The 18,571-nt window shown below is 41.8% G+C and overlaps 1 protein-coding gene across 1 annotated transcript in view; it reads left to right on the top strand.

Moving 5' to 3' along the window:
* Positions 1-18,571, top strand: part of PLD5 (phospholipase D family member 5) — a 418,022-nt gene that overhangs the window by 319,074 nt on the left and 80,377 nt on the right. Inside the window, 1 exon segment of the mRNA XM_088845062.1 lies at positions 4,135-4,262. Coding sequence (XP_088701188.1) covers positions 4,135-4,262 — 128 coding nt within the window.

Genomic DNA, 18,571 nt, shown 5'->3' with positions numbered 1-18,571 from the left:
TTTTCCAGTGAGTCAGTTCTTTGCATCAGGTGGCCAAAGTATTGGAGTTTCAACTTCAAAGTCAGTCCTTCCAATGAATATTCAGGACTGATTTCCTTTAAGATGGACTGGTTGGATCTCCTTGCAGTCCAAGGGACTCTCAAGGGTCTTCTCCAACACCAGTTCAAAAGCATCAATTCTTCGGTGCTCAGTTTGCTTTATTGTCCAACTGTATGACTACTGGAAAAACCATAACCTTGACTAGACAGACTTTTGTTGGCAAAGTAATGTCTCTGCTTTTTAATATGCTGTCTAGGTTGGTCGTAACTTTTCTTCCAAGAAGCAAACGTCTTTTAATTTCATGACTGCAGTGACCGTCTGCAGTGATTTTGGAGCCCCAAAATATAAAGTCTTCCACTGTTTCCCCATATATTTGCCATGAAGTGATGGGACTGGATGCCATGATCTTAGTTTTCTGAGTTGAATATAACTAAATATATATTTGTAAATATATAAATTATATAAATATAGTATCTAAATTAAGGTACAAATTAAGATAGAGCATGTATCTTCAGAAATATATGGGAATTAGATTTAAATAGAAAAAGAAATAAATAGTTCTTAATAAAAAAGTGATATTTCAAGACCATATGTAGACAAATAGTTTTCCAGATATATCATCAAATATTTTCAGTGGATTTTCTTATACCAAGTCCAGTAATTTGTAGGGGGAAAAATGATATACCATGTGTTGTAACAGCTGTCTTGACCCTGGTCACAAAGAGCTGTTCAGTAAGTGGGAGTTTGTTATTATATATTTGCTTGATCTTTACACACAGTTCCATTGGCCTTCAATCACAGTAAGTTTACTAAATGTCTATCATCTCATATAGATACAAAATTAAAGGAATAGAAAAAAATTTGTGATGAGAACTCTAAGGATTTACTCTTTTTAAAACTTTCATCTCTAACATACAGCATTGTTAATCATATTTATTATGTTGTACATCATCAGTTCAGTTCAGTTCAGTTGCTCAGTCGTGTCCGACTCTTTGTGACCCCATGAATCACAGCACGCCAGGCCTCCCTGTCCATCACCAACTCCCGGAGTTCACTCAAAGTCATGTCCATCGAGCTGGTGATGCCATCCAGCCATCTCATTCTCTGTCGTCCCCCTCTCCTCCCACCCCCAATCCCTCCCAGCATCAGAGTCTTTTCCAGTGAGTCAACTCGTCGCATGAAGTGGCCAAAGTATTGGAGTTTCAGCTTTAGCATCAGTCCTTCCAATGAACACCCAGGATTGATCTCCTTTAGAATGGACTGGTTGGATCTCCTTGCAGTCCAAGGGACTCTCAAGAGTCTTCTCCAGCACCACAGTTCAAAAGCATCAATTCTTCAGCGATCAGCTTTCTTCACAGTCCAACTCTCACAATCATACATGACCATGGGAAAAACCATAGTGCTGCTTTATCTTATAAATGGAACTTTATACCTTTCAGTTGCCTTCATCCAGTTCTCCCTGCTTTTGTCTTTTATCCTTCCTACTACCTTTGGCTCAGAGGTTAAAGCGTCTGCCTCCAATGTGGGAGACCCGGGTTCGATCCCTGGGTTGGGAAGATCCCCTGGAGAAGGAAACAGTAACCCACTCCAGTACTCTTGCCTGGAGAATCCCATGGACGGAGAAGCCTGGTAGGCTACAGTCCACGGGGTCGCATAGAGTCGGACACGACTAAGCCACGGAACGGAACTACCTTTATACATTGCTGATTTACTACTTTTACTATATATTTGCCTTTACCAATGAAGTTTTTTTTTACTTTCATAATTTTCACGTTTCAGGTCCCTTTAACATTTCACTATAAAGCTGCTTTAGTAGTGCTAGCTTTTGCTTGTTTGTAAAACTTTTGATTTCTCCATCAAATCTGAATGAATGCCTTGTCAGGTATTCTTAGTTGTAGCTTTTTCTCTCTCTTCTCTTTAAATATATTGTGCAGTTCCCTTCTGGCCTGCAGATTTCTGCTGAAAATTCAGCCGAGAGCCTCATGGGAGTTCCGTTGTAGGTAAATCATTGCTTTTTCCTTGCTGCTTTTAATATTCTATCTTTAACTTTTGACATTTTAATTACAGCTTGTCTTGGTATGGTCTTCTTAGGGTTGATCCTGTTTGGGACTCTCTGTGCTTCCCAGACGTAGATATCTGTTACCTTCCCCAGGCTAGGGAAGTTTTTGGCTATTATGTCGTCAAATATGTTCTCTTCCCCTTTCTCTCTCTCTATCTTCTCCTTATGGGAGCCCTATTGTATGACTGTTAGCATGCTTGATGTTGTCCCTGATAGTTTGTAGATGGTCCTCCGTTCTTTTTAGTCTTATTCTTTTTCTGAAGCAAACCCAAGGTCACCTTGATGCTCTTCCTCCAGAGATGAGAAAATGGTCCCATTAGTGCTGGTCAGTCTAGTGTATTGAAGGGCACAGCCATTTAAACTGGTCAAGATCTCTGTTACGGATTGAGTTGTGTCTGCCCAAAGACAAGTTGAAGACCTACCCTGCCCTGTACCTCCAATTATGAACTTATTTGGAAATAGGGGTTTTGCAGATATAATCAATTAAGATAGGGTCATGCTGTAGCAGGGTGTACCCTTCATCCAGCATAATTGGTGTCACTATAAGAAGAGGAGAAGACAGAGACACTTAGGGAGAAGATGTCATGTGGCAACAGAGATGGGAAGATTGGGGTGATGCATCTGTAAGCCAAGGGAGGCCAAGATTGATGGCGACCACAAGGAGCTGGGAAGAAGCAAGAAAGAGTTCTCCTCTACAGGTTTCAGAGGGAGCATGGCCCCACTGACATCTTGAACTTCTAATCTCCAGAACTAAGGAAGAATTAAGTTTCTGTTGTTTTAAGCCACTCAGTCTGTGGTACTTTGTAATGGCAGCCCTAGGAAACTAACACTCTCCAAAGACAAATGCTGCTCTTCATCCACTTAGGAGCACTGGCAACTGCCTCTGGGGGTATCACACCCTCCATGCAGATTTGGGTCTCTCCATGATTGCCATGGTAACTCCACACTTTGGACATTCAGATTCCGCCTTTCCCAACTGTTCATCCTCTGGGATGTTACTATTCCAGGACAGCTGAAGGCTAAGGAACATGTGCCTGTACTTATCTAGGATAATGAGTTTGCTCCACCCACAGAGAAAATCTTCCTGGATGCTTTCTTCACCTCAGATCCTCTCCCAGCTTCCTGGTTTCTATCTTCCTGCCACAAGAACCCAGATGCATACTTAACGTCTTCCCGAGAGTTATAGTTTAAGTTTATAATGTCAATCATTCTTCCTTTCTGTATCCTGAAATGTAGCCATGTGTGTGTTTTGGTGGGGGTGGCAGGGAGGCCTTCCCTGATAGCTCAGTTAGTAAAGAATTCACCTGCAATGCAGGAGACCCCAGTTTGATTTCTGGGTTGGGAAGATCCGCTGGAGAAGGGATAGGCTACCCACTCCGGTATTCTTGGGCTTCCCTTGTGGCTCAGCTGGTAAAGAATCTGCCTGCAATGTGGGAGACCTGGGTTCAATCCCTGGGTCAGGAAGATCTCCTGGAGAAGGAAAAGGCTACCCGCTCCAGTATTCTGGCCTGGAGAATTCCATGGACTATGTATTCCATGGGGTCGCAAGGAGTCGGACACAGCTCTGTGTGTGTGTGTGTGTGTGTGTGTGTGTGTAACTGGATCACTGTACACCTGAAATTAACCCAATATTATAAATCAATATACAAATCAATAAAGAAAATGAAGGCCAGTTCCTTGTTGAGGAAAGCCATATTATTAAGAAAGACCAACCTTTTTACTGATTGCAAAACTGTATGAACCCCTATCTCACCATCTGAATGATAAATCAAGGAGCAGGGTTCTGAGTCAGATCTGACTTGAGAAGCATGATCTTGTCATATTGTAGGGAAAACTTATTCTCTTTTATTCCTTTGTATTCTTTTTGGGAATAAAGTAGCTCCTCAGGGGTCCTCTATGAACTAAACTACTATAAATATGTAGCTTCCCTGAGTGCCAGCTGTGGTGGATGCAGACCATGAGTATTGCTGAGGGTAGGTGACTGCACATTCAGGGCCCTGACACAGAGGCTGACTGGGATTTCCTTAAACTCCTAGGAGCTGAGGTGACCTACATGAACATGACTGCCTACAACAAGGGCCGACTGCAGTCCTCCTTCTGGATTGTGGACAAACAGCATGTTTACATCGGCAGTGCCAGTTTGGACTGGCGGTCTCTGGGACAGGTAATCTTTTCATTATATAGAGTTTTGTCAGCATCAAAACTACTGCCTCCATAAAACCCTCAGTCACCTCTACTGTGATTGAGAGAATTTAAACCTACAGCATTTATTACTTTTAACTGCACAGTTTTAGTAGTTTTACCCTCAATTAAAGCAAAATAATAAACCTTTCCTTCTCAGAATCATTTCACCAAAAGAACTGCCATTGCTTCAGTACTTTTATAACTCAGATGCTCTTCCCACATTCTTTAGAGCATGTGCTATGAGGCACTTAGTCACTCAGCCATGTCCAACTCTTTGTGACCCCATGACTGTAGCCCGCCAGGCTTCTCTGTCCATGGGATTCTCCAGGCAAGAACAGTGGAGTGGGTAGCCATTCCCTCTGGGGGTTCTTCCTCCTGATGCTTGATCCTCAGACTCTCTGGACTTCCATGATGGTACAGTGGTAAAGAATCTGCCTGCCAATGCAGGAGACACAGGAGATGTGGGTTTGATCCCAGGATGGGGAAGAATCCCATGGACAGCAGAGCCTGGTGGGCTACAGTCCATGGGGTCGCAAAGAGTCGTCACGACTTAGTGACCAAACAACAACAGTAGATCCTCTTAGAGGACTAGTTTTATGTGGAACCTTCTCTGTGTAGCCTATATGGGTTTGATATTTTTTTATGTGAGGACTGTTTTTACAGTGGATGTCTGCCACCTTGTTTCTCCACGTATGCTGATCTTTATCCCCTTGATAACAGTGGGATTGATGTTGTGGTGACCAGAGTCTGCACTGGGTATTGAGCAGGGCCTCCCCTCTGCTCTGTGATTGTCACTGAAGTGGGGTTGGCTCCCTAGTGGTTGGAGTAGAGACTTCCAGATCTGTATCTTAGCCATGTTTCTGACCTGTGATGTGAGGTAGGTGGGATTCAACACTCCTGCTAGAAGGGAAGCCACTGAGTATTCCTCCTCTGGAGCTGTTCACCTGTGGGTGTGCTCTGTCGTGTCACTTTTCACACCCCATGCTGGCTCACAAATCACACTGTTGGTGGCACTGCTCTCGGCCTTACTGTAACTGTGGGTATGCTCGCAGTTGGCCCTGGTGTCTCTCAGGCATGGTTTTCACCAGACCGTCTGTGCGTATCCACCGGTCAGGTCCCAGGACTGCAGTAACCATGCATCTGGACCCACTGAGGGGGCTATGGAGGCAGCTTAGATTTTGACCTGGTCCAGTAGGGTCACAGAAAGTCAGACACAACTGAGTGCCTGAGCAGAAAACAGAATACTGGCATGTCTTTGCCCACAAAGCCCATAGACCCTAAACCTACACCTGTCTCAGCTATGGGAGCATTTATCTGTTCAAATATCCCACAGTCGCTGAGTTTCCAAAGTCAGCAGTGGGGGTGTAAGTCCATGGAGAGATTTCAGCTCTTCCTCCTTAGTCACGGGGCCCCTGGATCTCAGCTGTGGTTTCAGCCCCACTTTTGTATTTGTGTCTTCCACCAACATCTACTCCCAAGGCTGCCTCAGAACACACATGCCTGCCCAGGTGGGCAGAGAGAGGCAGCGATGGGTGGGGCATGTGAGCTACTCAGGTGAGTGCCCCTCCCAGCACCCATGGAGGCAGGGGCCAGCACATGGGGAAGGGGGCTGCAGTGGTGGCCCCACTGCTTGAGGGCCATTCAACAATGGCGCCCTGTGGCTATGGTGGCCCAGGCTTCTTCCACAAACATTTCCAACTGTGGAGTTTCTTACTCCCATTCCTTCAGGCTGACTCTTTACAGCCAGCAGCTATCTGGGTCTGCTCTCCAAACCTACATTCCAGCACCCAACCCCCCCTGCACCAGCAAACACATGTCTCAGGCTGAGGCCAGAGGGCTCTGGCACTTACCACCTATGTAGGTCTTGTGCTGTCCTGCCTGCCGTAGACGGGTTGCCGCCCTCTCCTCTGAGCCCCCAAATCTCCTCTTCTGTCCCAGTTGATCTCCCTACTGGTGAGGGGGCTTCCCCAGTTGTGGGAACCTTTCCTTTCCCTCAGCTCCCCTCCAGAGGTGCAAGACTTTATCCCATTTCCTTGTTTCTATTTGCCTTTCTTTTGTCCTACCTGGTTGTGTGGGGATTTTTCTTATTGTTTTCGGTGCCCAAGGTCCTCTGCTAGTGTTCAGCAAGTGCTCTGTGAGAACCGTTCTGTTAGTAGATGTATTCTTTTTTTATTAATTAATTTTTGGCTGTGCTGGGTCTTCATTGCTGTACGACCTTTGCTCTAGTTGCAGAGAGCGAGGGCTACTCTCTAGTTACAGTGCATGGGCTGCTCATTGCAGTGGCTTCTCTTGTGGAGCATGGGCCCTAGGGCATTTGGGCTTCAGTAGTTGTGGCTCCCAGGCTCTAGAGCACAGGCTCGAGAGTTGCGGCACATAGCTTAGTTGCTCCATAGCATGTGGGATCTTCCTGGATCAGGGATCTAACCCATGTCTCCTGCACTGGCAAGTGGGTTCTTTACCACTGAGACACCAGGGAAACCCTGATGTATTCTTGATGCCTTTGTGGAAAGAGGTGAACTCCACATCCTCCTGTTTCACCACCTTGACTCCTCTCCCCTGCTCCCCTGCTAAGTGGTTTTTAACTTGAGCATCATTTGCTTTTTTTTTTTAAGAAAGTATGTTTTCCTACCACTAAATTTTATTTTAGTGTTTTGTTATTAACTGATAGAATTTTAAGTTCTATTAATTCCATTTGAATGAGGTTTGAATTATTGAGGTTTAATGACATTTTTCTCCAAATTTTTGAGCAAGTAATCTTTACTTTCTCTATTTCCTTCTGCTCCTTTCCTTATATAGATAGACATACATATATTCAAGTATAGGTTTCTCTGCTTGAGGATTATTCGTTTGTCTTTGCTTTTAGTTGTTTATTTTGTAGGAAAGTAAGTTGATATTTTAAATGTTAACTCTCTGTGTAGTCATTTAGATATTATTTCCTTTTTAAATGTATCATCATTATAAAATATGAAAATTTCCTCACTTTAAACATGGTGAATACAGAGAGAAGATAAGGTGCAAGTTATTTCCTATTCATATGAAGAGCATAACCTATTTTATGAATTTTCCTTATTTCCACATTTCTAAGTGGTAGCTAGTTTCCTTTCAGTTATAGAGAAAACCAGAAGAAGAAGTGGGCAAGTACCTGGACCTGGTTCTCTGTATCATGACTAATCAAGCTTCTTTCTTAAAGACAGGCCAACTCCTATGCTTCACTTCATGTCATTCTCAGTAGGAACTGGAGAATCACAACTTTCCACATTGGCACTGCCTGGCACTGAGCCCTCCAGTCTGTCTGGAAGAGATGTCCCTCTGACCTCATCCTGGTTTGTTCTCAGATGGAGAAGTAAATGGCAACCCACTCCAGTATTCTTGCCTGGGGAATCCCCCGGACAGAGAAGCCTGGCAGGGGTTCCATGGGGTTGCAAGAGTCAGACACAACTTAGTGATAGCCAGTGAGAGGGAGAGTAAACTAAGTGGACTTCTTAGATTTCTTTCCTTCAGCTCAAGTATACTAACAAAGTTATACTTTTAAAAACATAAATGAATTATCATGCTATTTCTTAAGTATGGAATAAGTGTATTTTAAGAATTTTAAAATAACTCATTTTATAATTCATAATCTCAGGCTCCCCAGGTGTCTCAGTGGTAAAAAATCCTCCTGCCAATGTGAGAGACATAGGAGATGTGGGTTTGATCCCTGGGTCAGGAAGATCCCTTGGAGAAGGAAATAGCAACTCACTCCAGTATTATTGCCTGGGGAAATCCCATGGACAGAGGAACCTGGTGGGCTACAGTCCACAAGGTCACAAAGAGTCAGACACAGCTTAGTGACTAAATAGCCAACAGTCTATATGTCAACTGCTAACCTACTTCTCTCACATCAACGGCCACCATTTCTCTGCCTCCTCTCCGCACATAGGCACACATGTTGTCTCTTTGTCCACCCTTTCCCCTTAATTTTTGCTATTTGAAATCATGTTGTTATACTTGTATCATCTATTTTAAATGTTTTCCTTTCATCTGTGCTTGATTATGTGGGCTTTTTCCTTGGTTTACTTCATGAGACATAATACATTGCACAGCAGGGCTCACGTGTTAGAACAGATTTTTTCACAGAAATGTGTGTGAGACTAACATTTACATGAAAAATTATAATACATTTTCCAAGTATCAAACTCAACCTATTCCATTAGCTTTATATTTTGTGAAGTTTTCTAGTGAAATCAGATTATTACTATCAGTTATTACCTTAAGTCTATAGTGTTGTTGTTTAGTTACTAAGTTCTATCCAACTCTTTAAGACCTCATCCATGAACTGCAACATGCCAGGCTTCCCTGGCCAGCACTATCTCCCAGAGTTTACTCAAACTCATTTCCATGGAGTTGGTGATGCCATCCAACCATTTCAACCTCTGTCGTTCCCTTCTCCTCCTGCCCTCAATCCTTCCCAGCATCAGTGTCTTTTCCATTGAGTTGGCTATTCGCATCAGGTGGCCAAAGGATTGGAGCTTCAGCTTTAGCATCAGTCCTTCCAATCAGTATTCAGGACTGATTTCCTCTAGCATTGACTGATTTGATCTTCTTGCAGTCCAAGGGACTCTCAAGAGAACTCTCTAGCACCACAGTTCAAAAGCTTCAATTCTTTGGTGCTCAGTCTTCTTTATGGGCCGACTCTCACATCTGTATATGACTACTGGAAAAACATAGCTTTGACTATGTGGACCTTTATCGGCAAAGTGATGTCTCTGCTTTTTAATCTACTTTAAATCTATAGTAAGTAAGAGAAATAATAAAACTAAAGATAAGAGTTTCAGTGTATTGCAGGTTTTCTCTATGCTAGGCATTCTTCTAAGCGTTAAAGAATATGAACTCATTCAATTTTCGCAATAACCCTTTCTTTTAAATACTACTGTTATCACTTTATTTTACAAAGGAGGGAATTGAGACACACATTAGTAATCTACCCAAGGTCACCTTCCAAGAAGCTGCAAAGCAAGAATTCAAACCAAGGCAATCTAGTTCTAAACCCTTCTCTCATACTTCATGCTAATAATTCTTAAAAATAAATTACATTATGAAAAATCATTTTCTTTCAGGACTTTTCTGTCATGCTATACAATAAATTTCCTCTAACTCTTTTTTCTTTAAGTATAGCTAACAATGCTATTCATCTAGATACCTTCACTCATTCACATCTTTCTTTTAAAAAAAAAATTTATTGGAGTATAGTTGATTTACAATGTTGAGTTAGTTTCAGGTGTGCAGCAAAGTAATCAATTATACACATTCATCAATACACTGTTTTTAGATTCTTTTCCCACATAGGCCATTTCCAAGTATTGAATAGAGTTCTCTGTGCTATATAGGTCCTTACTAGTTATTTGTTTTATATATAGTAGTGTGTAGTGTATAGTAGTGTGTAGTAGTGTGTATATGTGGAGAAGGAAATGGCAACCCACTCCAGTGTTCTTGCCTGGAGAATCCAGGGATGGGGGAGCCTGGTGGGCTTCCGTCTATGGGGTCACACAGAGTCGGATACAACTGAAGTGACTTAGCAGCAGCAGCAGTGTGTATATGTCAGTCCTAATCTTTAATTTATCCCTTACCTCCTGGTAACCATGGTGCTTTCCTGGTGGCTCACACAGTAAGGAATCTAACTGCAATGCAGGAGACCTGGGTTCAATCCCTGGGTTGTGAAGATCCCCTGGAGAAGGGAATGGCTACCCACTCCAGTGTTCTTGTCTGAAAAATTCCATTGACAGAGAAGGCTGGCGGGCTATAGTCCTTCTATAGAGTTGGACACAACTGAGCAACTAACATACTTCCCTGGTAACCATAAGTTTGTTTTCTACATCTGTAACTGTTTTGTAGATAAGTTCATTTGTACCCTTTTTAGGTTCCACATATAAGCAACATCATATGATATTTGTCTTTCCATTCACATGTTTCTGATTGCAAACCCATGATGACATGATGGCCACAGAATGATGCCTACTGTTATTCTGTATTTAAGTTCTGCAAACTCAATTAATTATCTGAGTTGAATTTCAAAGACTAGAAGTCAATGTGTGTGTGCTTCTATATTCTCTTGCAGTGGTTTAAGGTGCTCCCCTAGAATCTGTGGCCGCAGGGAGTCCTGTGGGAGGGAAAAGGGAACTCCTAAAATCACTAAGGAGGAAACAAAAAAAGCAGCACTAACAAAGCAAACAAAAGACTAACCAATATGTGAAGTAGAAGGAAAAGGGCACAAATCTTCAAACCACAGGGTTCTGGAGGCGTGATGCTGAGCTAGAAGAAGCTGAAAAGGAAAAAGTGAAAATCATGTTTTTAGTAAAATTACGTTTATAATTTTTCAAATATACCCTCTGAAATGAACTACTAGCCTGGAGTTGGAGGCAAGATTCAGTGGGTTCCTTGCTCACGTGAATCTGGCAATTCTGTATAGGGGAAATATTTAAATAACATTTTAAAATATAATTATAACAAAAAGGAATAGGCCTATTTGACTCTGTTAATGTATATTTTAATCTTATTGTTATTGTTTAGTTGCTAAGTGATGTCTGACTCTTTTGCAACCCCAAGGACTGTAGCCTGCCAGGCTCCTCTGTCCATCTTAGTCCGTCTTTATTCTGAAAAGACCTGAAAGGTATATCTTAAAACAAGCCAGCTGTTGGAGCAGGGAACATAGGAGCTCTAAGATGAGGTCTTCCAGTGACTGTGTTGGTGATCAAAACAACCCAGGGCAGGATGTGGATTCAATCCTACAAGCTATGGGAGAAACACTGAAGATCTGTGAAGGGCCAGGACCTGACAACTCTGGAACAAACCTAGAGAAAGAGTTCAGGCTGAGGAGTGAGGAAAGCACGAACAGAGACTCTGTGGCCAAGATTCAAAGGGAAAGTGACAGGACTGAATTATGATGGTGTGAAGGAATTAATTTTATCTATCAACTTGGCTAAGCTGTCATGCCTATTTGTTTATTCAAATACCAGTCTAGATGTTGTTTTTTAGATGTGATTAACCTTTAGAACTCTGGGAGTTGGTGGTGGACATGGAGGCCTGGCATGCTGTGATTAATGGGGTCGCAAAGAGTCGGACACGACTGAGTGACTGAACTGAACTTAACTGAACCTTTAGACATCACTTTGCCAACAAAGATCCATTTAGTCAACGCTATGGTTTTTCCAGTAGTCATGTACAGATGAGAGATTTGAATCATAAAGAAGGCTAAACACTGAAGAATTGATGCTTTCAAATTGTTGCACTGGAAAAGACTCTTGAGAGTCCCTTGGACTGCAAGAAGATCAAACCAGTCAATACTAAAGAAAATAAACCCTGAATATTCATTGGAAGGACCGTTGCTGAAGCTGAAGTTCCAATATTTTGGCCACCTGTTGCAAAGAGCTTCATTGGAAAAGACCCCGATGCTGGGAAAGACTGAGGGCAGGAAGAGAAGAAGATGGCAGAAGATGTGATGGTTAGATAACATCACTGACTCAAAAGAAATGAATTTTAGCAAACTCTAGGAGATAATGGAGGACAGAGGAGCCTGGCATGCTGCAGTCCTTGAGATCGCAAAGAGTCAGACACAACTTATCAACTAAGCAACAACATTTAAATAGGTAGACCTGAGTAAAACAGATTATCCTCCCTTACTGGGCCTCATCCAGTCAAATGAAGACCATAAGAGCAAAGACTAAGGTTTTCAGAAGGAGGAATTGGATCTCAAGACTGCAACATAGAAATCCTACCTGAATTTCTAGCCCGCTGTACAGATTTCAGGCTGACTATGAGAACTGGACATGGAACAACAGACTGGTTCCAAATAGGAAAAGGAGTATGTCAAGGTTGTATATTGTCACCCTGCTTGTTTAACTTGTATGCAGAGTACATCATGAGGAACGCTGGGCTAGAAGAAGCACAAGCTGGAATCAAGATTGCCGAGAGAAATTATGGCAGAAAGTGAAGATGAACTAAAAAACCTCTTTGATGAAAGTGAAAGAGGAGAGTGAAAAGGTTGGCTTGAAGCTCAACATTCAGAAAACAAAGATCATGGCATCTGGTCCCATCACTTCATGGGAAATAGATGGGGAAACAGCAGAAACAGTGTCAGACTTTATTTTTTTGGGTTCCAAAATCAATATGGATGCTGATTGCAGCCATGAAATTAAAAGATGCTTACTCCTTGGAAGGAAAGTTATGACCAACCTAGATAGTATATTAAAAAGCAGAGACATTACTTTGCCAACCAAGGTCCGTCTAGTCAAGGCTATGGTTTTTCCAGTGGTCATGTATGGATGTGAGAGTTGGACTGTGAAGAAAGCTGATCGCCGAAGAATTGATGCTTTTGAACTGTGGTGCTGGAGAAGACTCTTGAGAGTCCCTTACACTGCAAGGAGATCCAACCAGTCCATTCTCAAGGAGATCAATCCTGGGTGTTCATTGGAAGGACTGATGCTAAAGCTGAAACTGCAACACTTTGGCCACCTCATGCGACGAGTTGACTCACTGGAAAAGAGTCTGATGCTGGGAAGGATTGGGGGCGGGAGGAGAAGGGGACGACAGAGAATGAGATGGCTGGATGGCATCACCGACTCGATGGACATGAGTTTGAGTGAACTCCGGGAGTTGGTGATGGACAGGGAGGCCTGGCGTGCTGTGATTCATGGGGTCGCGGAGAGTCAGACACGACTGAGCGACTGAACTGAACTGATGAGAACTAGAAAGTACTGCAACAGAAAAGACATGGTAAAGCTGTGTCACAGGGACTGATGGGTTGTAAGGAATGAGCCAGAGAGAATAATGGACATTGTTCCAGCATCTGGGTGGACCTGGGCCAACAAGAAGAAGGACCTTACCATCAACAGAAATGGGGAATATCAGAGGGTAGGGGCCGTTCTGATGTCCAATAGGCAGTTAGAGAAACAGTAAAGAAATTGGCCAGTATTGATGCTTTTTATCTAACAACTTGTTCATCTGAATAGTAATAGTTTCTTGATTGACCCTAAAGCTACTGATTTCATCACAGCTCCTATTTCTGACAATAACCATTTTGTAGGATGGTGACAAGAATTGTACTCCTTCTGCCTCGCCAAGCTGGTCACGTCTTCCTAGTCTCTGTGGGTTGAAATCATAGCCTGATGTTAGCAATGAGGAAGGGTGCTGAGACTTAAAGTGTCTTTGATTCCCTCTTCTTGTCCCTTTTTCTTTCAATTAAAGGAACAAAGCACTGAGGTAGATTTTTGACAACTGAATGGGTGTGCCAGTGGGCAAGAGGAGGGCACTACTTTATAGCACATCCTGCCACCCTGTTCAGGGCTAGCATTGAATTTCACAATTTATGATTTTATAAAAACCTGTTTTAGCTCCTATGGAAGTGGGCATTGGTAATGAAAGGAAATAGATATCGGAGCCAAAATGAAAACTAACCAAAGGAAAAAGCAATTCAATAGCAAAAAGAAAAAATTAATATTCCTTAGGCAACATGTAATAAAGGAAAACAAAGGATTCATTCTTCCAGTATTGATTCAGAAGATTACCTGGGCTGCTCAAAAAGGTCATTCTTTGTTTGCATATGAATTCTAAAGTAAATGAGGAGCTGGAAGTCCCTATTTCATATAAAAGAAATGTATTAGCAGACAGATTTTCAGTAACAAAGCCATGCTTATTTTCTACAATTTCAAAGTAACAATTTGGCAGAAATATTGTTCAAAAGAGGCATAAGTAGGAAATCCTCTTTCCTAGTCCCCCCTGATACATTCTTACAAAACCAGTTTACTATTATAGAATACTCTCAAATTGTGCAATTAAGTGAAGAAATAGGAACATCACTTGCTCTTTCCTGTTCACCTTTCCCAAGATGAAATTCAGTTAGTAGGTGAAATTTATTTCTAAATATTTTCCTTCATATGTCCCTGCAACACTTGCCTCCTCAATCTATCCTAAGTGATGTGATAACCCTAGGTATCCATAATGGCTCCTTAGATAACATGTCTCAAGATCTCTATCCTGGCCACATTTTTTTTCTAAATATAATCCATTTGGTTAAAGTTCCTCTTAAAATATGATGCCCAAAATTCAATGTGGAACTTCAAAAGTAGCCCTCCCCTGCAGACTTTGGCTTGCAGTCACGTGGGCACTATACTTATGAAAATAGAAGCTAAACCTGAATTTAATATTTTGCCGGCCTCATTATTTTTTGTTTGTTGTTACTAACAGCATTGCCTGGCAATATAGCATAATAGTTGGAGTCAGATAAAACTAAAATTGATTTATTTTTCTATCTTCTCATAATTATATAACCATAGGCAAGTGTTTGTTTTTTTCATTTCCCTGAGCTTAAATTTCTCTCAGCAATCAATTAATGATACCAACCTCCTACAATTGTTAGAGATCAGATTGGATCTCACACCCTAGCACTGGACCTGCAGCCCAGCTACTGCTCAGTAAATTGTAGCCAGTAGAGCTGATGGCAAGGAAACTTTTTTCTTTCTTTGATAAGTTATCTAGATCAGTTGATCAAGGGAATGTTAGAGGTGCTGGCATTTATTTGCTATTTTTGACAAAGATTTTGTAAATCTCTCTATCTCGTGGCCTAGTTAAAGGTGGGCAGCAGCTCAGAAGGGACATGGGCTGGGGGCTGTGTCCCTCTGAAGGGAGATCTCGCGTGTCTTAACCATAGAGATTTATTCTACATCCTGCGCTGTTCAAGGTTATCATCAACAGTCATACCTAGAAGGCAACTGACCAATTTACAAATAGCCCAAATCTGGGAGATATAGTTAAGGTCTCAGTTTTCAGAAACAAGACTTCAAGAGATTTCAGAGAGTTCATTAGAACAATAATCACAAGAGGAAAGTGAACAGGGCCGTGGAAATAAATGAAGACCACCCAAGTGAGAATAAGCAAGCAAGATAATCAACAACTACCACTTACATTTGGCAGAGTCTCAAAGACAGACAGAGGAGTGGAAAACTTTGTAGTGGAAAAATGGGACGAAGCTGATTGGAGGCTGTTAGCATAGGGAAATTGTAGGAGAATTAACTAAAAAGTAGGGTGTCCTATGTAATGGGCTTCCCTGGTTGCTCAGCTGGTAAAGAATCCTCCTGCAACACAGGAGACCCCGGTTCAATTCCTGGGTTGGGAAGATCCCCTGGAGAAGGGATAGGCTACCCACTCGTGTATTCTTGGGCTTCCCTGGTGGCTCAGATGGTAAAGAATCTGCCTGCAATGTGAGAGACCTGGGCTCAATCCCTGGGTTGGGAAGATCCCCTGGAGGAGGGCATGGCAACCCCCTCCAGTATTCTTGCCTGGAGAATCCCCAGGGACAGAGGAGCCCAGCAAGCTACAGACCATGGGGTCACAAAGAGTCGGACACAAATGAATGACTAAGCACAGCATCCTATGTAATGGATTAGGGGTATATATTTACTTTTATGTTGTTGGTCCTAAATTGGAAACCAGACAAAATGAGGGTAGCTGGTAGTTATTAGTTAAATGCTGCCCATTTTATGGGGGCAGTTGCTGCAGGGGGTTATTATTTGGCTCTCTGGGCCAGTTGCTGAAGGTGATATGTCAGAGTTGTATTTTTATATATGGTCTGGCCATTGTCCATGTGTATATTCAGTCTCTCAGGGATGAACAAAGCCTTCTTAATGCCATGACTCCTACCATCCACTTCCCCACAGGCTAGTTTTAGAATCCCAAACAATTATCTGGCTGCTTATATTGAGAACTGGGATGGGGAGTCACCTGCCTGTGGATCCAGGATCCAGATGTTAGATGCTTAAAAAAAATTTATCAAATGGATGCATAAATTAACAAACTAGAGTGTGCTTACCAACCATGTAAGATAGCCATATCATATGAGAGAACTGGAATAAAAACTTGAAAATTATAGGAGAAATGATTGACAGCAAAAACCTGGCCACACATACTCAGTTTGTAGGTTGGGCTTAGTGACAGACCAGTGACTTTCACCAAAAGCTGGTCCACACCAATTTAGTAACATTTCTGACATCACCTTCATGATTGTTAAGAATATGCTATCGTTATGAAAATTTATTTTTATATGCAGAAAAATACCACTTTTAACCATGAAGTTTTATTTTGCATTGTTTTTAATACTGAAGTAAACTACTTGCCAAAGCTTGCTGGATATATACATACAGATTTTGTTTCCTTCAATAAAAGTTTATTAAATATGTTTCACTGGATTTCTTTGAGAGCTCAGTCAGACCTAGGAAATTCATTTAACAAATATATTAACCAAGATTCACTTAGGTGAATTTTATTGCCCCATTTTTTCCTACTTCATGCCTTTCATATTTTAATTAGAAAAAAATTGAAATGCATTATCCTGATACAGTGACTTGCTAAAATACTACTTTTGTACCCATAAATCATTCTGCATACTTCAAGTTTACAGTTCAAGCATTTATTATTATAATTAACTGTCACTTCAGTCCTTTATTGTTGAGTTCAACAAAATTTAACTGTCATATTTTTTTAAAAAACCCTTTCTGAAGCTTAATTCTCTCAGCAAACTGTGTATAGAAAATTAACTCTATTGCCTTGTACCATTGTAACATGCCCTTCTTAACCTCTACCCACAAACTACTAAATTACTTCTATGCTGTCTTAGTCAAGTTTGAATGTACCGTATTGGGACCTTAAGAACTGCCTAAAAATACTCATCTGCTTCTAACTTGGCTTGTGGTGCTGGAATGTTTATTGTAGAAGTAGCAGTCTGAATTTCATTCTCAGAAGCCTGCAGGAGAAATCATGCTTTATAATAAAGCAAGACTAAGATAAACCAAACAATAAATAGAAATGCTAATAGGTTCATAGGTTTGAGTAAGAACTTTATTCTTTTTAGAAATTCCCCATGAACATTGATTTATTTACTCCCCACAGCAGCCCTGTGAGATATTAATATATGAAACAAGCTCTAGATATTAATATATGAGACAGGCTCTAAATTTGCAAATCAGGAAACTGAAGAATGCCCTGGAATTATTTCTTTGGGTCACATCAGAGTTAGGAATGAAACACAAATTCCCGGTTTTCACGCAACACTCTTTTCCCTGTGCCTGAATAGTGGTCCAGATGTCCCACATTTACAGTGATATCCTGCAGATCGAGAAACTAGAGCAGCTTCTCTAACTGGAATACAACCAAGAACCAAAAAAATATGCAAAACTCCCCAAAGCTATAACCTTTTACTTATTGGAGCAACTCGTTGGGCCTTATCAAAATCCATTTATTCTTAGGCTCAGTTCATTTCAGTTCAGTCGCTCAGTCATGTCCGACTCTGCGACCCCATGAACGGCAGCACGCCAGGCCTCGCTGTCCATCACCAACTCCCGGAGTCCACCCAAACCCATGTTCATTGAGTCAGTGATGCCATCCAACCATCTCATCCTCTGTCGTCCCCCTCTCCTCCTGCCCTCAATCTTTCCCAGAATCAGGGTCTTTTCCAATGAGTTAGCTCTTCGCTCTTGGTCAAAGTATTGGAGTTTCAGCTTCAACATCAGTCCTTCCAATGAACACAAAGTACTGATCTCCTTTAGGATGGACTGGTTTGATCTCCTTGCAGTCCAAGGGAAACTCAAGAGTCCTCTCCAACACCACACTTCAAAAGCATCAATTCTTCGGCACTCAGCTTTCTTTATAGTCCAACTCTCACATCCATACATGACCACGGGAAAAACCATAGCCTTGACTAGACGGACCTTTGTTGACAAAGTAATGTCTCTGCTTTTTAATAAGCTGTCTAGGTTGGTCATAACTTTCCTTCCAAGGAGTAAGCGTCTTTTAATTTCATGGCTGCAATCACCATCTGCAGTGATTTTGGAGCCCCCCAAAATAAAGTCAGCCACTGTTTCCCCATCTATTTGCCATGAAGTGATGGGACCAGATGCCATGATTTTAGTCTTCTAAAGGTTGAGCTTTAAGCCAACATTTTCACTCTCCTCTTTCACTTTCATCAAGAGGCTTTTGAGTTCCTCTTCACTTTCTGCCATAAGAGTGGTGTCATCTGCATACCTGAGGTGATTGATATTTCTCCCGGCAATCTTGATTCCAGCTTGTGCTTCTTCCAGCCCAGTGTTTCTCGTGATGTACTCTGAGTGTAAGTTCAATAAGCAGGGTGACAATATACAGCCTTGACGTATTCCTTTTCCTATTTGGAACCAGTCTGTTATTCCATGTCCAGTTCTAACTGTTGCTTCCTGACCTGCATACAGGTTTGTCAAGAGGCAGGTCAGGTGGTCTGGTATTCCCATCTCT

This window comes from Moschus berezovskii, chromosome 17 (genome assembly GCF_049115385.1).
Source record: "Moschus berezovskii isolate FMDL1 chromosome 17, NW_MosBer_1.0, whole genome shotgun sequence".
In the NCBI taxonomy this organism is placed as follows: domain Eukaryota; kingdom Metazoa; phylum Chordata; class Mammalia; order Artiodactyla; family Moschidae; genus Moschus; species Moschus berezovskii.
The sequence above is the reverse complement of the archived record's forward strand: the minus strand, read 5'-3'. Positions and strand labels throughout refer to the sequence as shown.